Raw genomic sequence first — 27399 nt, 5'->3', positions numbered from 1 at the left:
TTCCCTGAAGACAAAGACAGGGTTTTTCTGTGTAGCCCTGGCTGTCCTAGAATTTACTCTGTTGACTAGGCTGCCTCAAACTCAGAGATCCACCTGCCTGTGCCTTTGGAGTGCTGGGATAAAAGGTATGTGTGCCTGGCAAAGGAAAATCTTTTTAATAATTGTTTTATAGTGATGGGAAAACTAGTAAAAGGTGTTTCTCTTTCTCTGACTTTTTCTGTGTGAGTGTATGTCTATCTATCTGTCCTTATCTCTCTGTGTATGGGAGGAGTTGCTTGGCTAGATAAGGAGTGCAGTGGCAAAGCATTCATTTTTAGGTAAATTGCATCTTCTTCTTGTTTCCTAAATAATTGGTGTCTTTTTTCTTAGCCTTTCTGGTGCATACTATTGGCTAAGAAAACCCTTAATGATGATAGAAATGTTCACTATTCAGTTAAATGGCTGCCAGGTGACACTACCATGCCAGGTGACACTACCATGCAAGGAGAATCTTTTTTTTTCTTTTGTTTGTTTGTTTGTTTGTTTGTTTGTATTTTTAAGCTAAACTGGATTCCTAAGGATAAACAAACATTATATACATAATAAGGATAAACACTATATACATAACTGATAGTTAGGAATCCAATTCTATTCCACCTTCTTAGTGGAACCTGCTCTCCCCGAGTCCCACTTTGTGTACCTCTGGGGATCAAAGTCAAGGCCTTCCCTATAGAAGTGTTCCTTTTTAATGTGTGTCTTCTGATACCTGAATGGACAGCTGAGTGTTTGACCAGGTGTCATTTGCATATGACCCAGATTTTCTGCCTTTGCAAACCCATTCTTATTCAGAGTGTTTAGGAATCAGAAAGGCTGTAGCAAGGTGGTTACTTAAGATTTTAGGCACTTGAGGAATGAAGCAAGAAGCCTACTTGAAAAGATGCAGACTTTGGCTGGGGCAGGAATTCCAACCTTTGGTTTCCAAAATGAAGTCCTAGTTTTCTTTTCCCACATTCTTGTATCATCCCGTATCACCCGGCCAGAGTATGGGAGACTGAAAGGTAAAGGGGACACTGCCTGTAGCTTCTAGCTTCAGTTTTCTCAGAAGAATTTGCCTGTCATTATTTATTATAATGACAAAAACCAAAGAACGCCAACCCTTAAAAAAATTAGCAAACCCCTTATGCTTGTCCTGAACTGTTTTGCCTGAATTGTCAAAGCTTTTAGCACTAAATTTTTTAATTCAGGGTTTAGAAACATAGTGTAGCATAGGACTTAGGGTGAAAAAGAAAGGAAAACCCTATATAGTAGAACCCTTTTAAATCTAGTTCTTCAAAAATGTCTTTAGTTTTTGTAATTTTTTATGTTGTTTTGTTTTTTAGGATCCACTTCAAACTAGAGGAGCATTTCACTTTAAATGTTCCTGTATTAGTTCTCAGGGAACGGTGTGAGGCAGTATTGTTAGCTGAGGAAAATAAGTCTATCAGTTCCACTCAGATAACCTTTGGTAATAAACGAACTCCATGCACACTGTGACCTTAGAGCCTGAACTTTGTAATCACATGACCGGCTTGTAAACTGACCTGTGAGGATGACGGTCGTAGTTCGGCTTAGAGAAAGAAATTGAGCAAGTGTGGGAAGGGTAGTCATCAAGCTGAGTTTACTCTGTAATCTCAGTTTCTTCATGGCTGCGGCAGAACTTCTCATCAGACTCGCAGAAGCATGAAATGGAGACATGGGAAGGTAAAGGAACTGGTTGCTTAACTCCGGGACCAGAAAAACATTCCTGGAAGGTTTAGATTTGATTCACAGGCAACTGTGTTTTGTTTTGTTTTGGTTTTTTGTTTGCTTGTTTTTCTTTTTGTATCTTGGCAGAATTCAGCCAAGTTTTCTTATAGGAACTGCCTGCAAATGTTGTGAAATACAGAAAAAAAAGCTATTGGAAACTAGTGAATTAATTGGTTGTAGAAAGAGCAGGAAAGGGAGGGGTGATAGATTTGAATTTAATATTGATTTGACAAAAACTTAAACTTCATATTTCAGCACACAATAAATTTATTTTATCTTTAAACATTGTGGGGTTTACCTCTTGACAGAATTTGTTTATATTTTAAATTGCTTAATCCAGTTTACAATCTGCCAAAACCTTACTTAGTACTGTTAATTATAGATAGGATTGGGGTCGCGAGGCCATTGATAAGATAGCCGCATCCTCTTAGGGAACTTAAAGCTTTATGGTTTGGAATATAAGACTAAGCCTTTACTAATTTCTTTTTAAATGTTACTGAGTGAGTAGAGTTTTTTTGTTTCTATGGTTTTTGTTTTGTTTTGTTTGGTTTTTTGGTGGTGTTTGTTTTTTTTTTTTTTTTTCTTTTTTCTGTGTGATTGTAAATAACACTGACTAGGTATTGTTATAACTCTTATTGGAATAAACTCCTACTTATGTGTGAACTCCAGAATCCCACATTATTATTTGGGCCAGGAAAGAAAAATACAGCTATCAAACAGTGTAAAAGTGAGTTTTAGCATTAATGATGCTATGTTGATAATGTAGAATCTAATAGTTTGATTCCTTATTGACAGACATTATCAAATGAAAAGAGCTCTTAAGTCTTTGAAGTAGTTGATAAATTTCTAGTACTGGCAGTACCCCATGAAATTGTCCCTGGAAGCTTCCCAGCCCCTTTCAGCATGGCTAACATCTGTCATAGGCAGCTTTGCAGGTTTGTGATCACTATGGGGGATGATGCATGAACCAGGGAAGTGAGCCTTCCACTTATTCCACTCAGAGTAGGATTCTTCATAACACTGTTGCTCTCCTTCCTCAGATACAATATATGCCAGTATTACTGCATTGCTGGGTTTTGTAAGTTAGTAGAAACAAAGGAGTGTAGAAATTATCAGTTATGTGTAAGATCTATAGTTTTATCAAAAATAGCCTCTTTTTCCCTTAATACACACAGTAATTCTTTATTAATTTGCTCTTGAAATTGTTAAATATAATTCTATAGAAAAGGATAGTTACAGAACTAAGATTTTCTTGAAATTCATTGGATAGGTTAGGAATAGGCAGAGGTAGTTACATGAATTTGAGTTAGGGATGGCAGTGGGTACATGAATTTGGAAAGGACACTTGTAGAGAATTTAGGGCTTGGAGGATTTTTTTTTTTCCCCTAGCCAATTTGAATCTCATAGTGATGTGTACTCTACCAATTCCTGATGCCTGTATATAATTCTTCCAAAGTGTATACTTTATTAAGTTCTAAAACTTCAATTTTTCTTAGCCATTCAGTGGCAGAAAATAACTTAGGGCAGTAAAATGAGAACACGTACAAAACAAGAAAGTGTATTGTTTTACTCTAATTTTCATACCAAATGCCTGAAAGCAAAATTAATTATCACAGCTGAACGAGGTCTTTGGAAGCTTAAAAAGCAAAATTGACTGCTTACAAAAGTCAGTGAATGCTACTGTAAAAAAAAAAGTGTGGCCTAGTTTTAGATATTGGGCCCTTGTCCATTTAAATTAACCTTTGTCACAGCTGGGCATGCAAATGTTTTGTTTTAGTTCACAGAGGGTTAACTCTATTCAAGCCTTCTCTGTGGCCGCCCTGATCTGTGGAGTCATACAATCTGGTCTTTCAGCCCTGCCAGTCGCTAGGCAGGAAGTCTTATTTCTTAAGCTATCTTTCAGAATGGGGGTTGGGATTTGGAGAAAGGTGGGGGAAGGGTCTTGGAGTATCTGTAAGGATCAATAACAGAGGAAGAGAGAGCAGCAAGAGAGGCCATTGTGCACACTTCAAGATAGATGCAGCTCTAGTGAACAGCCTAGCTAACAGGACAGTCACCTAAAACCAAAAACAGTGCTACAAAATGAATTTCCTGAGAAAACTGGATTGCTTCTTAAAAGAGAAAAATAAGTGTCTTTCAACATTTGGGACTGTTCCCATTCTCCAACTTGTAGAGCTAAGCAACTCCTGCTAGAAATCACTCCAAATTGATTTTTAAATGCCTTTTGTCCTCATGCTGACACCGTATGGAACTGGATGAGCATTTTAGAGGTGGTTGTGTGTGTCTAAACACTAAGGATTTGGAATTGCTATTTTCTTCCTTCCCACCCTTTTTTCCTTCCAACATTTGCTTTACTTACTGGTTTTCCATCAATGAGAGAAGGGGGTGGAGGGGGACGAGAACAAGGTCTGGTTGGGATTTGTGTAGCATGTGTGAAATCCCTCCCCCAACAGCTGGTATTGGCTCTTGAAACTTGAATTGAACTACACAGATGCTCTTCGTACATAATTTGGAGATTATTTAGACACAGGTTTATAGTCTAAGAAATGTGCAAAGATTATAGGACTTATCTTAAAACACACTGATGTTATAAAAATCATGTTGTATTTTAGTGTATCATACAAATGTTAGACAAAAATTCCCCAGTCAGGGAAAGTGAGCAGTTCTGCCAATTAAATTATACTTTTAAAGATTTAAAGGTTTTGTCTTCCTTTGCTTCAGTGAAGATTTTCATCCTCCAAGCTTTTCCCAAGTCCAACTGTAAGGTCCCTGTTTTGTTGCATCGTTTTCCCAGAAGACCAAGGGGTTACTTCTGTGGCTGTTTTATTATGCAAACTGTTTGTGGCAGTTGAGAGAGTAATGCTAAAAGAGTAGTTGCTGTCTCTTTACCACTAACCCTTCAAAGTATAGGTGACAATTACTGGTAAGAACTGAGGAAAATGTAATTAAAAATAGCTTCTATTTCTTCTCCTAATTTGGAATCTTATAGGAATACATGAATAAAACAGCCGGGGGTCCATAATGTGACTTGCAGACATACAAGTGGAATAAGAAGTGGGGAAGGGGAGCTGGCATTTGAAATTAACAGCAAGTTCAGTTTATTTAGGCATGAAATAAGATCTGGCTTATTTTGGACAATTGGGGCAAATACTTAGACATTCATGGATCTTTTGGATATATATATATATTTAACACCCTTTTTGTTCATATTTCTTTGTTGAAGAAAAACATAAAAAGAAACTCTTTATTTAATTACTGCATCTTGAGCCTGACTGGTAGCATCTTTTCTCCATCTCGGATACATTGTAACTCTGCACTAAAGCTTAAATGAAAGAATATATTTAACAAAAAACTTGGGCTTTAGTTATCATATACATTGTATTAAAATGGGATATGAAATCTCTTTGAACAATGTGGTCTTTAATATGTATTAGGGGAGGGTCTAGTGAAGGAAAAGCCATAAAAGTCTTCAGGGTTCAAGATGAGGTTGGGATTTGGGCCTGATGCTTTTGTCATTTTCACACACAGACATCTCTGTGGTCATGTTTGATTTAGAGGAGGGAGAAAGAATATTAGAGGACTTGTATGAAAGCCAATCCCTCCACCACCATGTGTTTAAGATCATTTTTGTGTCACCTTGTTGCTGAGATTTCTTTTTAATCCAAGGAATTAAATTTTATTTGCAAAAATTTTTTTTCTATATGCCTCAGTAGTTTGTTGAAGCAATTGAAAAACATTCTCTCAAATATTTTTAGTAGTACAAAAATTATTTTTCTAAAGCTTATATAAGAACACCATATTTATTTAAAAATGTACCTATTTGTCAGGGTTGAGAGTTTGAGGATATTTCCAGTGCCCACCTGTTTTACATATTTTGAAATCCTGAAAAATGTAAAGGTAATTGCTCACTCTAACAGGGTCTTGATATTCACACTGTGATCCAAGGACCTTGTATTCATTAGGGTGAGAAACAGGGAGGGGTCTGGAGTTGCCAGGCTGATGGCTCTCTAAGGTTTTTCAGGAGGGCTGTCCTGTAGGATGACCTTAATTCTTGTAGGATTTTTAAGCCAGCAAAGCAAAACCCCAAACTGCTGCTATTTCTGTTACCTCTTAGCAGATCCCTTGGTTTCTGTGGTAAAGGCTAGCCCCTAGATGGCTCATGCTTGACTACATCTAGTACCTTGCTTCTGACTTTCTCTGGTACTGGGGAGTGAATCTCATCAGCCTGATTCTGTTACTTGGACAAATCACTTGAGTATATGGGCAACAGTTTTATTTATATACAGTAGGGGACAGTAATACCTATACTAGACAAAGTGCTACGGACACTAAATAAAGAGCTTCTCTGACAGTGCCTGTGACACGTTTAATACAGCTTGAAAGAGACATGACTTTCAAAGAGTAGCAACTTTAGGAAGGTTAGGAGAGAGAGTTCTTAGATAAGCCATGGCTCATGCTGTTTATACCTCAAGGGAAAAGTCTCCAGTGACTGCCTCAGTTAGGAAAGCAATAATCAGTGCTTTAGAAATGCAGCCTTGAAATGTTGTAGGACCAGTGAGGCAGGCTGCAGAGCACTCCCCAGACCAAGTACTGTGCTAGTGAAAATTGAGTGGATATCTGCAAATTCCTTGAGCTTTTTCTCTGCTAGAACATTTTGTAGTTGTGTTGACTAGAGGAGAAAGAAAATTTTGGAGTTAATTTAAGACAGTGAAGAGATCAAATCATAATCCAGAACAAAGGATGTAAAATTAGTGAAAAGTTGTGAATAGATTTATATACACAGACGTATGTAAACTATCACAGGCAGACTGTGAATAATAGAGTCACTTAGCTGTATCATCAGGAAGATAGGCAAAGGAAAGTGGGAGCAAGCTATAGATTGATGTGATTCTGTTTCTGTTTTTTCATTTTTATAACATATATTTCACTACAGAGATGGCTCAACAGTTAAGAGTGCTGGCTACTCTTGCAGAGGATTTAGGTTTGGTTCTCAGCACCCTGTAGGGGCTTCCTGTAGCTCCTACTGCAGGAGATTTGATACTTCTGTCCTTCACAGGGATCTGCACTCACACAGTATGCACATAATTAAACATTTGATGGCTCAGTAGTTAAGACCACTGACTGCTCTTCCAAAGGTCCCAACCATTGTGGTGGGATCTGAGGCCCTCTTTTGGTATGTCTGAAGATAGCTACAGTGTACTTATATAATTAAATAAATCCTTTTTTAAAAAAAGAAAAAGAAAAACTTTAAAAATCTATAATATATGTACCTATATACATGATGCTTATATGTGGATAAAAGTTTAATAACAAACTCACTAAACATAACAGTGCACTAAGTGTGTGAAGAGGACAGAAGACAAGTAAAAAGACATTTTAATTCTTTGTTTACTTGTTTGTTTTTATTGAGACTGGCTGGGTTTTTCTGCCCTTGCTGTCCTGGAACTTGCGGTATAGACAGGCTGATCCCAAACTCGCAGAGATCTACCTGCCTCTGCCTCCCGAGTGCTAGGACTAAAAAAAGGTGTGTGCCACAACCTTTCAGCAACATTTTAAATCTTATTTCTTTATATACTTTGATAAGTGATAAAAGCAAATACTAACCCTTCCTTATACCAAGAATAGAAATTTCACAAACACAGTGATTTTAAAATACTGTGAGAAATGTATCTTAAACATTTGTAAATACTGTAGAGAAAATGGCTCAGTGGTAAAGAGCACCGATGTTCTTGTAGAGGACCAGGCTTGGTTCTCAGCACCCACAAGGCACCTCCTTAACAACCTGTATCTCTAGTTTCATGAGCTCAAACACCCTTTCTGACCTCCCTGGGCACTGTATAGTACACTGATAGGTATATTGGCAAAATACCCATTCATACACATAAGCATTTAAAAAACGCTGTTGGATGAGGTAAATATATGAGTAGATGAATAGTACTTTTCAAGTGTCAGTACTTTTTTTTAACTGTCCTAAATTGTTTATTGGATATTAGAGTTAACAGTGGAGCTGGAGAGTATTGCACCTTCTCCAGGCTGAACTTTGATGGAACTTGTGGCCCAAAGGCTCTTGCAGCCAGCAGATGTCAGCCTACACATCTCTATGTGCTTGTGGACTGGCTGTCAGGATTTCCTCTGATAGCTTTATGGAGTAGATCAATGAAGATAACCTCAAAAAAATTATATGTAGAATTATCACCAACCCAGCAGGAATTCAGAACAGTCAAAGTCCCACCATGGTGACCAGCTCTCTCTCAGCAACAGACTGAAGGCTTCAGGCAAATACTAGCTGTTTAGCACCATGGTGAACAGGCTTGCCTTAAGTTGCAGCCTTAGGAACTGGGCATTTTCGACCACCATGATAGACACCAATCCTATAAATGACATAACCTTGCTTAGCCTTGTATCCCAGCCTTCATGCTTTATCAAATTGGGTGGGGTGGGGAGCCCTGTGCAGCACTGAGAACTAGCAGTATTGCCAGCAGGGGACCCTCAGAAGAAAGTGCATCACGTCCCATCAGACTGCTTCTTCCCCCATAGCTCCTGGATGTATTGATATGCACCCACCCTTTCTAAACGATGGCTGCCAGCAGAGGAAAGGAAGTGTCAATACTTTTTAGATGCCACTATAACAAGAGTCAGGAAGAGACAGAAAGAATGCAACATACTAGGAAGAATGTGATTTTCACTTGACTGTGGTGGTGCATACCATTAATCCCAGCTCTTGGAAGGTAAAGGCAGAGGCCTCTGAGTTTGAGGCCAACCTGGTCTCCAGGGTGGTTGCTCGACAGTGCTACCCAGAGAAACCCTGTCTCAACAAAACAGGATGGATGGATGGATGGATGGATGGATGGATGATGGATGGATAGATGGATGGATAAGTAGGTAGATGAATAAGTGAATAAATAAATGAATAGATGTGGTTTTCATCATCACTGAGGAGCCTTAACATTTGTGTTATTTCTCTGTCTAATGTTTTAGAGTAATTAAACACTCAGTGCAGTCTTGAACACTCCTGTGCTTGCTTTCTTATTTGAAACTGAAATATGACTCCTTACAATAGTATATGTAGATTTATCTTGATTTATTCTACAGTTGCTACCTGATAGGAACAAACTGTTCCTTCCCTTATTCCATCCCATCAAGAGCTTTCCAACCTTGCAGTTTCTGTCACAGTTCAGTTCCCTCACCACACTGAGCATCTTCTCTCTGGACATGCTCTGTTTTAGGACTATGTATGAAATGTGGTGCTGTCTTAGTCAGGGTTCTGTTCCTGCACAAAACGTCATGACCAAGAAGCAAGTTGGGGAGGAAAGGGTTTATTCAGCTTACACTTTCCACATTGCTGTTCATCACCAAAGGAAGTCAGGACTGGAACTCAAGCAGGCCAGGAAGCAGGAGCTGATGCAGAGGCCATGGAGGGATGTTACTTACTGGCTTGCTTCCCCTAGCTTGCTCAGCCTGCTTTCTTAAAGAACCCAGGACTTGCTCAGGGATGGCACCACCCACAATGAGCCCTCCCCCCTTGATCACTAGTTGAGAAAATGTCTTACAGCTGGATTTCATTGAGGCATTTTCTCAACTGAGGCTCCTTTCTCTGTGATTAACTATAGGTTGCATCAAGTTGCCACACACAACCAGCCAGTACAGATGCTCAGAAGCCATGTGTTTTGATGGTGCAGAGGGTAGGGTGGAGCATCTTCCTGTGCCCTATTTTGAACATTGTTTCAGAGTGTGGCCTCAGTCTTTGTATCTCAGCTGGGACTACTGATATGTACCACATATTTATATCACTGAGTTTATAAATTCCAGGATAACCATAATGTGTTTTTGAAAGTATATACTATACAACTGCATTAAAGATAATGTATTAATAAAAGACAATGAATAGTAGCTCAGCCTTTTTTGTAATTTTCATGATTTACCAGTAAGCTGGGTTTTTGCATCTGATAAAGACTTTGTTTATTGACTTATTTGAGTCATCTCTGTTCCTGTCTATAAGCTTTCTCTACTAGCTTTGAGCCATTAATAGAGGCTCACAGCCTATGTACCATACTTTGAAAAGTTAGCGAGGAATAAGTTAGGCCTGTAATCTTAGACTACTCACTTCTACATCATTAAGAGGTATAGAATGGTGATTAAGGACATAACTTCCAAGTCAAGACATCTAGATTAAAAACTTAGTTTTGACACTTACTAACTGTCACATTGCTTACGCTATGTGGCCGAGCCCTAGTTCCTCATTTGTCTGTGCTGTCTTTTCTTTATCTATAAAAGGAATGACAATATTACCCATGTCACAGTTTGGACTGCTTAATAGGCCTTTTTACTGTTATTATTTTGTTTTGTTTTGTTTTATTGAAACAGTTTCTCTGTGTGGCCCTGGCTATCCTGGTCTGGCTGTGTAGTCCAGCACGTCTAGTCTGGAACTCAGATCCACCTGCCTCTGCTAAGTGCTGGTGTTAAAAGCGTGAGCACCACTACCATCCAGCTTAGACTGAGACTCTTAAATACTTCACACACCCCCAGTCAGAAAGATTAAACCTGTACTTAACAGGAATGAAGTGAAAACAAGAGATTGGCAAAAGACTTGTATTATGCTAGTAAACATGTGAATCAATAAGTCTAGTTATATTTTGTTCAGTTATGATTATTATTTCTTAACCAATAATATAATTCTTTTTAGAGACATTCAAATTAAACATGAATTTAATTCACAGTCATCTATTAATGAGGTTGAAAGATACATGTAGCAGCTATATAAAAAAAAATTACCAAAGAAAAATGTCTTTGGGTTTATTCCAAAGAGGCTCTCAGGAGCATTCGTCAAAGCAATTTATGACACACACATCTTTATTCCTAGCTGTGGGAGGCAGAGGCAGGTGGATCTCTGTGAGTTCCAGGACAGTCTGGTCTATAGCGCAAGCTCCAGAACAGCTGGAGCTACACAAAGAAACCCTCTCTTGAAACCAAAAAGGAGAGGAGAGGAGAGGAGAGGAGAGGAGAGAGAGGGGGGGGGGGAGGGAGAGGGAGAGAGAGAGAAGAGAGAGAGAAGAGAGGGAGGGAGGGAGGGGGAGAGAGAGAGAGAGAAAGAGAGAGAGAGAGAGAGAGAGAGAGAGACTTCTGCCTATATTGGTAGTTTATGCTTTTAATCCCAGCAGTTGGAAGCAGAGGCAAGCGGATTTCAGTGAATTCCAGGCCAGCCCTGGTCTATGTGGTACATTCCAACAAACAAACAGTTAAACAAATGAGATCTGTGTACTTACAACACTTTGGCTGCTGCTCTGGATTAATGTATTTTGTATACTAACCTTCCTTTCTGATGAATTTATGACTTTTTTTGCAGAAATTAGAAAATGTTGAAGTTGTCATGACCATTAAGACAGCATCATGAAATTTTAGGGATTAGAACTGAATATAGATGGGCCCTCAGAATTTCTCTATAGCTTCACATTGAGATCACTAAAATAATGTGCACTAACAGGGAGACAAACTCTTACTTGATCACTCCTGTATCTATCCATGTGGTCTTACACTGTGAAACCTAGTAGATACACTGTTTGCTAGTAGGTGAAAGAAAGTGGCCAAAGCCTGAATCTCCCCTCTGCCTGGTGGGTGGTGGTGTTGTTGTTCTTGTTTAACCTAAGACCTTGAACATGCTAGACAAGTGTCCTACTACTGAGCTGTAGCCTCAGTCCTATAATTAATGTTTTACTTTGACACAGAGCCTTACACTCATCCTGATTTTACTCTATAACCCAGGCTGGTCTTGAGTTTCTTTTCTCAAAATATGAGTATTTGGTCTTGAGTTGTCTCTCTTTCCAGTACACGAGTCTTCCCAACACCTTCGCCCACCCGAGACGGTGTTATAGCTCAGGCTGACCTCATTCCCTACAGAGAAGAGTTATCTTGAAGTTAGGATCCTCTTTCCTCTGCCTCTTGAGAGCTGGAACTATCACAACAGTTTTATGTGGTGCTGGGGATAGAGCCTAAGTTTTCACTCATGCTAAGCAAGTATTCTGCCAACTGAGCTACCCTCCCGACTTACACATTTTTTCAAACCAACAGTTCCTCAGTTTCCTTTGAGACTTGTAAATGTTGGTGTGTTTCCAGGACTTAGTCCTTTACCCTCTTCTCAGCTAGTGTGTTCTCTTTTGCTGACTTTAGTCTTTCATCTATATTGGAACGGCTACACAAAGTGTATCTTTAAGCAGGAACCTTCCTTGAGCTTCAGACTTTTGTGTCTGAACTGAATTTTTAGCTTTCTGGTGGGCACTGAAAACTTATCAGTGGCAAACAGAACTCTAGGCTCCATTTCTACACCTCATGTCAACCTGTTTCCTGAGTGATCTCCCTTTATCTTGGTAAACACTCAAAATCCTTTAATTGTTTAAAACTAAAATCTCACCCCTTAATTCCTTTACTTTCTTTTATATTCCATCATCTAGCCCTGTCACCAGAATGGGTTTCAGATCTATGCACGGTCTCCTCTAGCCATCTGGCTTGAGCTGGCTTTATCACTTAGACCACTGTTCACCTACTGTGTGCCTCCCCACAGGGTCCCTGTGCTTTATTCTCCTGTCCATTCTACAGTCTCATCAAACATGAAATGAACACTGTGATTAAGCAGCAGCCTAATTCTCTGGCCTCATCTTAATTCTACACATCTCCCACTCACTGTGGGACTCACTAGAAATAATCCTCTCTCTCCACCCACATTCCAAAGCAGGTTAGTCTCTGACAAGGATTACAGAAGACGGTCATGATACTTCAGTTCAGTTGCTTAACATTTTAAAATCTCACAAAGGACTATAGACTTGGAATAATCTTCTCATAGAGATTCTCTCGACATTACTAAGAGGGCTGAGCAGTAGGTGTGAGGTATGAACGAGTCACTTCAATAACTAGAAGTTGTATTTCCTTTCCATCTGTCATTTAACTTTTAATTAAGAAATCTTGTTCAGGGACAAGAGAGATGGTTCAATGACTAAGAGTACTTGCTGCTCCTGTAGAGGAACATCATTTGGTTCACAGCGTCCACATGGCAGTTTACAACCATCCCTTACTCCAGGGAATCTATGGTTCATTTACATATACTCAGGCAAACCCTTATATACATAAGATAAAAATAATCATTTTTAAAAAAACATTTTTCGTTTTTGAAGACCTCTATTCTGCATTCATAAATAGTTCCCAAGACTCAAAAATAAGGGAATAACATGGGGGTGGGTATATAGTTCAATAGTCTTTGTTCAAGGTCTATGTTTGAGCACAGAATTGTTAACAGTGACAGAGAAAAGTAAAGTACCAACCCATATAAAATCATTTAAGATAGTATATACATAAAATACCATCATTCAGAAGGCTAAGTAGGAGGAGCATGCATTCAAAGCCATCATAGAAAACCCTGTCTCAGTATTAACAGATATACTAAAACCCCCCATTAATGATTGAGATGAACTTGTCTCCAAAAACAATATGGATAGCAACTGAACATACAAAGAGAACTACAAATTAAACTGTACATTAGAATTACTTTAAAATGATAATATCAGGCAGTGACAAAGATGGCATGGCTAGATCTCCCTCGTGTGTGTGTGTGTGTGTGTGCGCGTGTGTGCGCGCGTGTGTGCGTGCATGTGTGCTCGCGAGTGTGTGTACGAAAGAGAGAGAGAGAGAGAGAGAGAGAGAGAGAGAGAGAGAGAGTAGATATGTCATGTAAATGACTTATGACTCACAGGTAGCAGTTTGATAGATTCTTAAGTTAAGCTTGTACTTCCCACATCACACTAGTGCTTCAGTTCCATTCTAGGCACTTGCGCATGGATTTTTTTAATGACTTACTCATTTTTGTTTTTATGTGCAGTGGTGTTTTGCCTGCATACATGTCTGTGTGAAGGTATTAGATCCCCTGGAGCTGGAGTTCCAAACAGTAGTGAGCTGCCATGTGTAGGTGGAAATTGAAATGAATCTTGGAACAGCCTGTGCTGTTAACTGCTGAGCTGTTTCTCCAGCTCCCACACCACCCCCCCCCCCTGCACATGAATGTTTGTAGCAGCTCTATTCATAACCATCTCAAATTATAAGCAAAAAATGGTCTTGAAAAAGTAAATACCTTGGGCTGGAGAGAGAGCTCAGCAGTTACAAGCGCTGACTGCTCTTCTAGAGCAATTCAATTCCCAGCAAACACATTGTGGCTCACAACCATCTGTAATGGGATCCGATGCCCTCTTCTGGTGTGTCTGAAGACCAAGACAGTATACTCACATACATAAAATAAATAGGTCTTTTTGAAAAAAAAAAAAACATACTTTAACAAACGTGATGAAATCAGTATGAAAAACAAACAAACCCTGGTTTTAGGGATGTGAATAGTCCCTGGATTTGATACAGCTCAAAGTCTCTGTCCAAAAGAACTGTGCTACTTTAGTTTCTAGATCATCAATCCCATAATAATATAGATACAAATAAAAATACAATGATTTCAGTAAAGCAAGCATTGCTTGTCCCCAACCCTCAAAGAAAGAAAGAAAGGAAGGAAGGAAGGAAGGAAGGAAGGAAGAAAGAAAGAACAAAGCTTTTAACTAGTGAAAAAAATTAGCTAATTATAATGACTGCATTTTCTCTTTCACACTTGGAGTTGTGGCTGGGCACAACAATAGACGTACCTCATTTCTGTGTAGAACATTCTCCTGGGACAAATGGCCTTTGTGCAGAGAATATAACTCCTTAGAGCCTTTTAATGTGGACCTCTACCACCAAAGTACCTGGCAGTTTATCACAGTGGTAAGTGAGGCTATCACACGCCCTTCCTAAATCTCAGTCACATTTCTTGAAGTATGAACCCCTGAGGGGAGCTAGAGATGTAACTCTGTTGTTAGACTGCTCACCGAGCATGTCAGAAGCCCTGGTTTTAATCTCTAGCACACTGTTAACTGGATGTGATTACCTATGACCTTAGCATTATATAGGCAGGAGAACCAGTTCAAGTCATCCCTAGCAATATTTGGAAGTTTGAGATCAGCTTGGAACATGAGACCCTGTCACAAACTAACTTATGCTCCAAACACCACCAAATATCTTTATTGTTGTCTTAGTCATTGTTGTAGACCAAGACAACTCATTAAAAAAAGAAAGCATTTAATTCGAACTTGCTTACAGTTTCAGAGGCATAGATAGTACTTTGTCATCATGACAGGGAGTATGATGCTGAAGCTGTAGCTGAGAGCTAAATCCTGGTCCACAGGCAGAAAGAGAGACACTGGGCCCGCCATGGGCTTTTGAAACCTCAAAGCAAAGCTCACCCCCAAGAGACACACTTCCTTCAACAGGGCCACACCTACCCCATATCTTGTAATTTTTTTTCAAACAGTTCCATTCACTGGTCACTAAACATTCAAATACATGAGCCTATGGGGGCCACCACCACAACTGTCATATGTTTGCTCATGACATCACCAGCCTTGAGTCTCTCATGCTGCTTTCTACTGCTGTGTCTTGGTCCTAGGCCAGCATGCCTATGTCCTGTTGTGTTGCTCTCGGTGTACTTCTCATACTTTGTTTGGAACTATTTGCTTTACTAGAATGTATCACAGGACATAAAGGACCTCTTTTTCTTTTTCCTCTGTACTCCTAATACATAGCCCCAAACCAAACACAAAGTGATCATCAATAAATACCAGTTGAATTAAGGAACAGTGCAGTTTCTATCTTTAAATGAAAGCACACCGTTTGACAAGATAACATCTGCTGCCAAGCTGTCTAACCTGAGTTCAGTCCTCCAGATCCACATTGTGAAAGGAGGGCTGACTCCCAAAAATTATCTTCTGATCACAAGCAGGCACACTCATACATATAATAAATAAATGAAAAGTAATTTTGTTTAAAGAGCGCACAGTTTATAAGAACTCCAGGTAACAAATGAGTGGGCCGACACACAGCCCTTGGATCTGTGCCCAGAGCTTGGTAATCAACTGCTTAGGTCCCTTCTGAGACCTGCTTTAAGTAAAGCCACGTGTTCTAGGGATGTGCAGTGTAGTTGCCATACTTCCTCAGTAAGAGAAGTCATAAGACTTTGGAGTCACTGTGAGCAAGTATGTGACATACAGCTTGAAGGAGGAAGGACAGTTTCAGCTGCAGTGCATCCTAACAGAAGGCTGTGGCAGAGTACAGTAGTTCACATGGCATCTAGGAAAGAGGATGTCTGTCCATCTGGCGCGCTCTGCATTTTCCTTTTATTCCATCTGGATTCCCCAGCTGGTAGGTTAGTGTTGCCCATATTTAGGATGTGCTGTTCCCTTACTTAATCTTCTATGGAAAAGAAGTCACACACACGTGCAGATCCTAGCACACAGAGCATGGGGGCAGCAGCTACTATAATCTAGATTTTGCTTGCCTCTGTTTTCATTTGGGATTTTGAGTAAATGGACCACCTTCTGTTTGGATTATTGTAGCTTCAGCCAGTTGTAATTTGTGACTTGTTTCACTTTTACTCTTAGGTCTAAGGAGTTAATAGTATCAGTCAGCTTTTCTTTAGCCTTTTCTCCATTTTCTATTTCACAGTCAGTTAACAAAAAAAAAAAGTCCTAAACATTCGGCCCATGCATATTTTTTTCTTGACCTACTCCTTGCAATGCATGCCTGTGACCCAAGTAACATTTGAGGCCAGCCTGAGCTACATAGCAAAAGCCTATCTCAAAAAAAAAAAAAAAAAAAAAAAAAAAAAATCTTTAAAAAACTTACATATTGCTGCCAGATCGCCACCATCATGGTCACGAGTCGCGTGCAGCCCAGCAAGCTGGCTAGGGTAACCAAAGTGCTGGGCAGGACCGGTTCGCAGGGACACTGCAGGCAGGTGCGAGTGGAATTTATGGATGACACCAGCCACTTTATCATTCGAAGCGTCAAAGGTCCCGTTCGAGAGGGTGATGTGCTCACCCTGTTGGAGTCAGAGAAGCTTGGAGGTTGCACTGACCTTGCTGCTGAGCCCTGGATATCCACTACCCAGCCCATGACCTGCAACTGTTGAATAAAGCATTTGTATTAGTTTTAAAAAAACTTACATATTTATGAGGGTATAGTATGATAATTCCACACATGTATATAATGTTGAGTGATCAGATTTAGGGTAATTAGCATTCTATCTCCTTAAACATGTACCATTAGCCTCCTCTAGTTCTCTGTGAACACATAATAACTTGTTGTGAGCTGTAATCATCTGCTGAGCCCCAGAGCACTGGCTCTTACCTCCTGTCAGCCCACACCCGTTTTGTGGAATGCTTGTTTTCACTCAGGTGGTTGAGTTTTTGGAAAGTCCTCTGAAGAGCCAAGTAAATGGCCTCTTGAAGTTGATTTTTACGGTAGTAAGTGGAGGAGTGGTATGCAAGAGAAGAATAACTTCTAAATAAGAACTTGGGTTTTAATTCTGTCATAGCTCCTTGAAGCTTTCATTTTAGATTACAGCAGCCAGGCATGTTCAGATTGCTTTGGTTCTTAGTATAATTTTGGTCAAGTAAGGAGCTGTACTGTTTGTTTCCTAAATCTGGCCTTCATCACAGCTTGAATAACAGGTTTTGATAAAAATCAGTTTCCAAGTTGTAATTTGTGCCACCTGAGCCCTTGAAATGGGAAAAATGTCGTTGGGGAGTGGGATGGTGTCTAGTAACCGCAGGGCTTAGTGAAAGAATGAGAGTAAGAGTGTTTCTGTGACAGCCTTTAGCCTGTAGCGAAATCATCAGTGAGCGCACTGCTTACTTGGATGCCTATTTATTGTTGGTGGGATAGTATGTAGTCATTTTTTTTTTACTCATGAAGTTTGTGTTTGTATGAATAAACTTTATGCACATCACATCCCCCATTCCCCTTCACTTACTTCACAGGAGGCAGCTGCTGTCACGGGAAATCTGCCTTTACAAAAGTGGTGCATTGGAGCTCACATATATCACTGACTTGCTATGAGGCCTCTAGCAAATCATGTTAGTTTTCTGATCAGTGAGTCACTTTTGAGATTTATTTATTTATTTTATGTATGTGAGTATACTGTAGGGCATCAGATTCCATTACAGATGGTTGTGAGCCACCATATGGTGGCTGGAAATTGAACTCAGGACCTCTGGAAGAGCAGTCAGTGTTCTTAACCGCGGAGCCATCTCTGCAGCCCCTTGTGAAGCTGTTTTACCTGTTTTTGTAGTAATCATGTTCTGTGCCTTTCTTTGGGCATCGTGTTGCTGTATCTCCTCAGGCCTCCTGCCCTAGTGGCAGTTCTGATCTGTGACCCTAGCCTTAGTTCTTTAAATGTTGGTGACTGCCATATCTTTCATTTGAGCCTAGGCTTTGTCTCCTAAATGCCACCCTCTTTTAAACCAAATGTTTTGCTTTGCCCCTCCCTCAGTTTTTGTTTTAAGTGCTACTTTGCTGCTAATGAAATCATATTTCTCATAGCCACCTTGGTTTAGAGTTCACAGTAGACATTTTCTTGCCTTGTTTTCCCCTTATTTATTCTTGGCTATCCAGTCAGTTGACAGCCCTTTCTTTTCTTTGCCACTCAGCCATTCTTCAACATCTTGTTATCTGGGTGTCTGCAACACCTGCTTTCCCCTCTTATACCCTTAAGACGCTGCTTTGACCTGTTGTCCTCTAAACAGAAACTGTACTCACCTGAAGGCCTCGGTGCTTCGCATTCATATCTGATGCAGTTCCATCAAATATGCCCACCTTTTGCCATTGTTGATTTTATTTCCATTCCTGCAGTATTTCACTTTTTTGCTTTAACTTCTATTTTAAAATATGAACACTCAGAGAAAAGTGCATGAAATGTATTGTAGTTGTACAATTTATAAAACAAGCACTAACCCAGGTCAAAAATATTAGAACTTTACCAGAATCTAAAGGTTTTCCAGCAGCCCCTACGCTTCATACTATATAGCTCTTTCTTCTTTACCATATTTTTTAACTTAATAAAACAAAAACCTACAGTATATATTTTTTTCTTACTTCCTTGGCCAAACATCATCATCATCATCGTCGTCATCATGTGTATGTAAAGGTGTGTTTAGCCTGTATGTATGTATGTCTGTGTACCATGTATGCCTGGTGCCTGAGGAGGTCAGAAAAGGGCCTTAGATTCCTGGAACTAGAGATAAGGTGTTTGTGAGCTACTATGTGGTTGCTGGCAACTGAACCTGGGTCCTCTGAAAGAGCAGATAGTGCTCTTAATCACTGAACCATATCTCTAACCTCTTCGCCAAACATTTTTAATACAAGACACCTATGTTGTTGCACAAGTGATTTATAGTGATTGAGACTCAGGTTACAAAGCGAGGAAGAGGCATGTTGGATGTGTTTGTGTGGGTGTTTTTTGTTTTTTTGTTTTTTTGAGACAAGCACTCTCTAGGTAGTCTAGGCTGATACTCAAGACACAATCCCCAAATTCTAGGATTATAGATATATACCATTATGCCCAGGTCCAGTATTTTTGTTTGTTTTGAGAAGAGTCTCTACATAATCCTGGCTTTCCTGGGAATCTCTACATAGAACAGGCAGGCCTTGAAATCTCAAAAATCCACCTGTCTCCACTTGCCAAAGGCTGGGATTAAAGGCATGTGCCACCATGTGTGGCTTCATTTTCAGTCTTAAATACCAGGTCAGTATATTTTGATCTGTTTAATGCTTGATACATTGCTCATTGGGATCTAGTAACTTCCTACTTATATGTACAGACATATGCATACAAACAAATGTGCATGCTTTAACTGAAATACATTTGATAATATATTATCTTTACTACCCTTCATACATTTGTGTGGTGTGTGTGTGTGTGTGTGTGTGTGTGTGTGTGTGTGTCTGTGTCTGTGTGTGTGTGTGTGTGTGTGTAAAGGCCAGAAGTCAATATTAAGTGTCTTTTCATCATTTTGCACCCAATATTATTTATTTATTTATTTATTTCAAAAATCGCAATGCTATGTGCTTTAACTTGTAATTCTAAAACACTTCACTAAGTCACTCTGTTCACCCACTAACACATTTATTCAAAAGTATACAAGCTAGACCTGGTGTAGAATATTTTCTCAACTTGTTGGAAGGCTGAGGAAAGAGAATTACATACATATCTGAGATGTGCCTGTTTAACTTAGCAAGTCTGTCTATAGTAATCAAACAAGTAAGGGAGATCCTACATTCAAATTCCAGAAGTAAAAACAAAAATATACCTTTTCTTAGGGTAGACTTGGCACCGGTTGTTACTATTAATTCTCTGATTGAAATTTACCTGCAAAGTAACTTGGGTTAGATGTGATGTAACTTTTATGAAACAAGAGCCAAAATTTTGTAACTTTCTAATCAGATTAATGACTACACTTGCTTTTATGTTGCTGTTAAATGATGTGAAGATGAAGACATACTTCATTTAAGCAAATGCAGCATGGTGGTGCTCTAAAACAGTGGCCAGTTGCAGTCTCTTAGCTGACTTCATCAGCTGCCATAGCGTTTTCAATGTTGTTGGGTGTTTTATGGTTATTTGTGTGGTTCTTTTTTTTTTTTTTGTTTTGTTTTGTTTTTTGTTTTACTTTGCTTTGACATTTCTACATCTAAATATTAATATGTGTCCAAGGAGACTTTGATTGAGGTCTGGATTTTTCTTAACTGTCTTCTTAGTAGGAGTTTGAAAAAGCAACATTCAACGTAACAGTATTTGTTGTTCACAGTAGAGTAATTTCTAACTACAGAAAAGTTCTTAAGATTGCTCTTAAGGTTTGCAAGGCTGTAGGAAAGACTACATATATAAAGGCCCCATGGAGGATTTTTTTTTCCCCCAGAAATTGTGGATTTTGTCTCATTTACCTTAATTCCTAAGCTTTCTTTTCACGGCTTCCCAGCCTTTCTTTAACATGGCAACTGTATGCAAGAGCTGTCTTGCCCCACTCTTGCATGCTGTGTATAACTGGGGCTACCATAAATGACCAGAAACATTTTGGTAATAGCTAGAAATGGTGGCATATTCTTGTAATCCCAGCACGTGTATGGATGTGTGGATGTAGACAAATGGATCAGGTGTTCAAAGACAGTCTCAGCTACATGACGTCCTGAGTCAAAAAACAAAACCAAAACCATAGACACAAAACAGCAATTTTCAGAATAAGGTTATGGTCAGATCATGACTTTTCCATATTAGGGTAAGATAACCTTATTGTATCACTAGATGATTCCCTGTAACTCGTCTTGGTGAAGCTTAGTGAATTTATTGGGTACTGTAGAAAGGAGTGTGACTCTCAGTAAACCCACATTGAAGAGTGCTATCTAATACCACATTTATGGCAAAAGTTGCTTCCAGTTACACCCTCTTCTCCACCTTCGATTGTCTTGCTGATAGGTAGTTACACCTCAGAAATTGACAGTTCCTTTCAGAGAGACAGACCTAACAAGTGGCAGAGCCTAGTTTTGAGCCCAGAGGCCTAAAGACTTGATTTTATTATCCTAACCCTGTTCTAGAGCTTTGTAAGCCAAAAGTTTCCTTCCTTTCTCTCTGTATCTCAAGGCCTTCAGGTGAGCTGTCTTCACCAAATCCTAATAATTCTCTACTAAGCATGACGTTCAACAGTATAGAATTTCTAAATTGCCTGTCCATATTACTCCCTTCTCTTATTGGGACGTGGAAGGACACATGACTTAAATCTCACTCTCCTTTCCTTTATCTAATGTATTTTTTAAGTAACTGAATTCAGGTACCAGCAGCCTTCAGTGATAACTCATTAGGTTTTTCATTTTTGATGTTCTTAATGAGTCTTGATTTTTTTAATTTGAAAATTTTCAGGTTTATTGTGTGAGGCGTATGGCAGGATCATGTGCTTGTGGTGATGAGGGACAACTTTTGGTAGTTGGTTTGGTCCCTCCACCATGGGTTCTGGAAATTGAACTCAGGTGAAGACTTGTGCTTTTACCTCCTGAGCCACCTCACTGGCCTTAGGTTTGAAACCCTTTATCTGCTGCCCTCATAATTCTTTTTGATGCAGAGCTTGCTTTATCTTAGACTAGTGAAAGATTTTCATACTGTCTCCTTTTCCCTGTCACCTGACATCATGATTAGTTTGAATACCACAAAAAGCTCATCTTGCATGTTTTCTACCCTGAACCTGGGATCAGTAAATTCCCCCAGAGCATCACAGATCCTGCTTATATAGAGACTATGCAAAGTCTGAGCCCTTCACTGCAAATGTGCCCTTTCTCTGATAAATTCCTTTGCCCAGACTATTTTTTATCCATTAATTTTTTTTGATCAATTTACTCATTCAGGGTTTCAGGTGCATGTTTTGTTGTGAACTTAACTCTTCCTCAGCCACATCTACTATGAGTGAGCTTTGGTCTTGAATCTAAACGCTTATTTGCCCATTTTTCTTACACTGGTTTAGGAATGACACAGAACTAGATTAAAAGTATGGAGTTACAAAAGCAGCTCTTTCCCAAAGGCTAATGGTGTGAAGGAGGCACTTCAGGTAGCTTGAGTTGTGGTGTTTGTGATTTACCGAGAGCAGGGCTGAAGGTTTTAGGAACTGTGAATTTAACCCCATTGTTTTTACGGTGCTGATTGGTACATGTTCAGTTTCTGTTCCAGACGATCGAGCTGAACAACGGACATGTCTCATCTGTGGGGACCGTGCTACAGGCTTGCACTATGGGATCATCTCCTGCGAGGGCTGCAAGGGTTTTTTCAAGAGGAGCATTTGCAACAAACGGGTGTATCGGTGCAGTCGAGACAAGAACTGTGTCATGTCCCGCAAACAGAGGAACAGATGCCAGTACTGCCGCCTGCTCAAGTGTCTCCAGATGGGCATGAACAGGAAGGGTGAGTTGGTGCTCAGGCTCTCTGCCTACCTCAGCCACTCCCTCATCTGCAACTGTTACACTTTTCAGTTAGTTTTTCACTAGGCAGGATATAGTCCACAAACTTTCAAGAAACAATGGCATGAAGTATTACTTGATGTCATTTTATGTACTAAAAGCAGCACACTTAGCCAGGCAGTGGTGACAGCACAAACCTTTAGTCTCAGCCTCAGGAGGCAGGGGCAGGCAGATCTCTGAGTTCGAGACTAACCTGGTTTACAGAGTAAGTTCCAGTTCAGTCAGAGCTATACAAACTATGTCTTGAGAAAACAACAAAACCGTAGCATACTCAAATACAGGGTCTATTATTGAGAAGTTTTCTGGGAGCTATTAGCCTGAGATGCCATGAATAAGCTGAATCTAATAAGTTTTGAAGGATTGAATAGAGAAAGCTAAGTTGCCAATTAGAAAGTTCTTAGAAATGCCCAGGAGGGGCCTGGAGAGAGTACATACTGCTCTTGCTCAGTTTCCAGCACCCACATGCCAGCTCAGAACTGACTATGGCTGCAGCTCTTGTGGCTCTGATGTCTTCTTCTGGTGTCCCTGTGCAATTGCTCTCACATGCACATATCTCCTGCACAGACACATAACTTAAATTATTTTAGAATAAATATTTAAAAAATATACTGGGATGGCAAGATGGCTCAGTTGGTAAAGGTGCTTGCCATCAGACCTCTTCACCTGAGTTTTATCCTTAGGACCCATATGGTTGTCCTCTGGCCGCCACAGGAGCACCTTGACATATATGTACCCCCCACAAATAAACAAAATTTTTAATTATTTACTTACTATATATGAGTACACTGTAGCTGTCTTCAAGCATACCAGAAGAGGGTATCACATTTCATTACAGATGGTTGGTAACTACCATGTGGTTGCTGGGATTTGAACTTGGTACCCTTAGAAAAATAGTCAGTGCTCTTAAACACAGAGCCATCTCTCCAGCCCCCCTTTTTTAAGTTTATTTATTTAATTTCATGCTATATATGTACCTAAATGTATATGTGTGCTTCATGTACCACATAGGAAGGAACCTGTGAGATCAGGAAAGGCATCAGATCCTGTGGTCTAGAGTTACAGACATATGTGAGTTACCGTGTGGGTGCTGGGAGCTGAGCCCAGATCCTCTGCAAACCAGCCAGTGCTCATAACCACTGAGCCATCAAGGAGTCGGAAATGATGAAAAACCAGGAAGTGGTGGCACACATCTTTAATTCTAGTACTCAGGAGGCAGAGGCAGGTAGATCTCTGAGTTCAAGGCCAGCCTGTCTACAGAGTGAGTTAAGTTCACAGAGAAACCCTGTCCCCCCCCCACACGCAATAAAAAGGATAGAAATAATGAAAAAACAAACTGGAAATGACAAAAATAATAGGTAAAAAAAGGATATTTTGAGAGCTTTATAGTTGTGAAGAAAGGTGAGAGAGTCCTGGGACCAAGCCTGATGACCTGAGTTCAGTCACTGTAACCCAAGTGCTAGAAGGAGCAAATCAACTCCTGACAGTTGTCCCATGGCCTTCTCAGATGTGTTGTGGCATATATACACCCACATCTACATACATACACACACACACACACACACACACACACACACACTAAATAAACCCCCCTCTGAGAAAGGGGGGAAGGTGAGAGAATTATTGAACACTTAGATGATTTACAGTTTCCTCACAGAACTAATACTTATTGAACACTCGCATGTATTGTAAACTGTTCTGCACTTTGCCTTCATCATTTATGTATTGAACACACACTCATCCTATTGATTCTTACTCCCGGTTTATATATGATTATGATGATATTTAATCATTTTGAAGTTATGTGTTATTAAGCAGAGCTGTGCCTAATCACAGAGGGAATATACTGTTTCACAGATCTTCTGTGTGGCATAACTGTTTGCACATTAGAATATGTGTGTTAGCTGTGTGATAAACAATACCATAGCAGGGCATTTGAAATGTTGAAGTGCTCCCTGCCTGTCTGTGTAACTTCCCTGGCTGGAGGAAGGTCTCAGGGCCAAATGTTATGCCATTGCACATGTGCTCAAGTTTGCTCTTCTACCTGAAAGCCCACTATCTTCCCTACTATTACTTGTCGCATTCAGAAATCCTGGTCAGTTGCCAATTTTAGACTAGCTCTGTCTTTCTGACCTCACCCTGATTTGGCTTTATACTCTACTTTTTTCACCTTCCTTCATTGCCCAGGGCTGTGAGTGCTGAATTCCTCAAGCCTCAAGCCTCAAGGTTATAGGACACCTTCTTGACATCATGACATCTCTGAAGACCCTAAGCTACAGCCCAGAGACTGTTACACATAGATATAAATAGTTGCCTGTGTGTCTTCCCAGAAGCTGGTTTAGTAGCCTAGTGAAGGCTGCTGAGGGAAAGTGCCACCTTCTGGTTGGTCTTGAGAAAGCAGTTCTAAATTATGTTTACAGTGGGAATATTTTGGAAGTAAAACATACTCTGAAACTTTCATGGCTAGTGATGCATAATTTTAATTATTTTTCAAAAGAACCACATATTACAAAAAAGTGAATTTTAATGGATATAAAAAGTTAGTCAAACCAAATGTGTTACAGTGGAGAGATGTAGTCAACACTGTGAGGATGTCACATAAGCACACTGAGGTGGTAGGGAGGAAGGGAGCCGGCCTTGGCAAACAGTGTTTTAACTACATACTGTAATGGTAAGGACAAAACAATTGTATATAAACAAAGCACTCTGCTTTGTAAAATTGTTTTTCTCAAGGTTGTATGTAAGGAATTCTGTCTCTAATTGAATACTGCCATTGAACAAGCAAATAAATACACTATATTTGAGAGTCATCAATCAAGAAAGGTTAGAATGAAAATTTGGGTCAGAATCATCAGTGGTATTAATATGGGAATGATGGCTGGGTGGATGGATGATCAGGTAGGTAGAGTGAGTTAGTGAGTATACATATATGTATTTCTAAACACTAACCACTGTACACACACACACACACACAGAGAGAGAGAGAGAGAGAGAGAGAGAGAGAGAGAGAGAGAGAGAGAGAGAGAGAGAATGAGAACCCAGATCTTGTTTTAAGTATCAGTAAAAACAGTGAAGTCTCCATGGAAAACTAGTTGGATGCAGGGCTAGAACAAGAAAAACAAAAGAAGCCTGGAGAGTTTTGGAGTGTTTGAGAATAGGAGGAGCTTAGAGAATGGGGTGGGGAGCCTGAAGAAATGGCTTAATGGTTAAGAGCATTTGCTGCTTTTGCTTGTGCAGAGGTAGAGTCTGGATCCCAGCACTCATATCAGATAGCTCACAGTCACCTTTAAAACAATCTTTGGGAGATTCAGGACCCTTTTCTGACCTCCACAGGAACCCACATACACATAAATAAGAAAGAAAGACAGTATGTGGGATTGTGGGATTGAGCACACAGGGCACAGCACTCAACCTGAACAGTACATCTCTAGATTTGCCTGTGGGCTCAGGAATATGTATGCATGCTCATACTGATAGAAGCAACTAACTGAATGAACATTAGTGACCTTTCTTCCTTATGAAAGAATTCCAGTGTCCATGATAGAAATACAAGTCACTATTTGACACACAACATGATAGTACTAACTTGCAGCCAAATCCACTGAATGGAGTCCAACAGAAATGAGCATTGGTTAAAACAAAAGTGGAGTCTAAAAATAATATCTATAAAGGGAAAATTGTTTCCAAGGAGAATTTACTTTAGCCAGAATGTAATGAGGGTTGGTGTCTCAGTCGGGGTTACTATTGCTATAGTCAAACACCATGACCACAAAACAAGTTGCAGAGATACTACTGTTCATCATCGAAGGAAACTGGAGCCGGAACCTGGAGGTAGGAGCTGATGCAGAGGCCATGAGTGGCGTTGTTTACTAGCTTGCTCACCAGCTTATTCATCATTGCTTGCTTCATGGCTGCTTTTTTATGAAACCCAGGACCGTCTACCCAGTGATGTCCTCACCCACAGTGAAGGCTTGGCCCTATCTGTCTCAATCACTAATTAAGAAAAGGCTATACACAGGGCAGTGGTGGCACAAGTCTTTAATTCCAGCACTTGGGAGGCAGAGGCAGGAGAGACTATATGATTTCAAGGCTAGCCTAGTCTACAGAGTTTCAGGATAGCCAAGGCTATGCAGAGAAACCCTGTCTAGAAAAAAAAAAAAGCAAATAAAACAAACACCCCCCCCCCCTTTGAACTGGAGAGTTGGCTTAGTGGTTAAGAGCACTTGTTATTTTTGCAAAGGACCTGGGTTCAATTCCCAGTATCCACATGGAGGCTCACCACTTCCTTAGGTATCACACATGCATGTGGTGCACAGACATACATGCCGGCAAAGCACTCATACACACAAAATGAAGTAAATCTGAAAAAGGTTCTTTAAAAGAAAATAAATGTTATAAAATCTTGCCTACAGCCTGATCCCGTGGAGGCATTTTCTCAACTGAGATTCCGTCCTTTCAGATGACTCTAGTCTGTGTCAGGTTGACATAAGACTATCCAGCATTGTTCACCCTAGTAAGATGATGCAGAGAAAAGTTCAGGCACACACTCAGAGATGAGAGTGTAGGGATGGACGGACAGACAGACAGAACCCCAAGAAAGGGACAGAATGAACATGAGGTTCATTATCAGACTACTCATGAGAAAACTTAGGAGTCCATATTGGAGGGCAGTTTTTCAGAATAACACTGTAGGAAATGTTATTGGAAAGTGTCAAGGTTATGAAGACAAAGATGGAAAAGCTGTTATAA

General features: G+C 39.9%; 1 protein-coding gene across 1 annotated transcript in view; it reads left to right on the top strand.

Annotated features, from left to right (window-relative positions):
* Positions 1 to 1618: 1618 nt before the first annotated feature.
* Positions 1619 to 27399, top strand: part of NR6A1 (nuclear receptor subfamily 6 group A member 1) — a 53764-nt gene continuing 27983 nt past the window's right edge. The window contains exons 1-2 of the mRNA XM_080927164.1: positions 1619 to 1719; positions 22355 to 22597. Coding sequence (XP_080783290.1) covers positions 1704 to 1719; positions 22355 to 22597 — 259 coding nt within the window. The 5' untranslated portion in view covers positions 1619 to 1703. The remainder of the gene's footprint in view (positions 1720 to 22354; positions 22598 to 27399) is intronic.

The sequence above is a fragment of the Micromys minutus genome (assembly GCF_963924665.1).
Source record: "Micromys minutus genome assembly, chromosome: 13".
Classification (NCBI taxonomy): domain Eukaryota; kingdom Metazoa; phylum Chordata; class Mammalia; order Rodentia; family Muridae; genus Micromys; species Micromys minutus.
The sequence above is the reverse complement of the archived record's forward strand: the minus strand, read 5'-3'. Positions and strand labels throughout refer to the sequence as shown.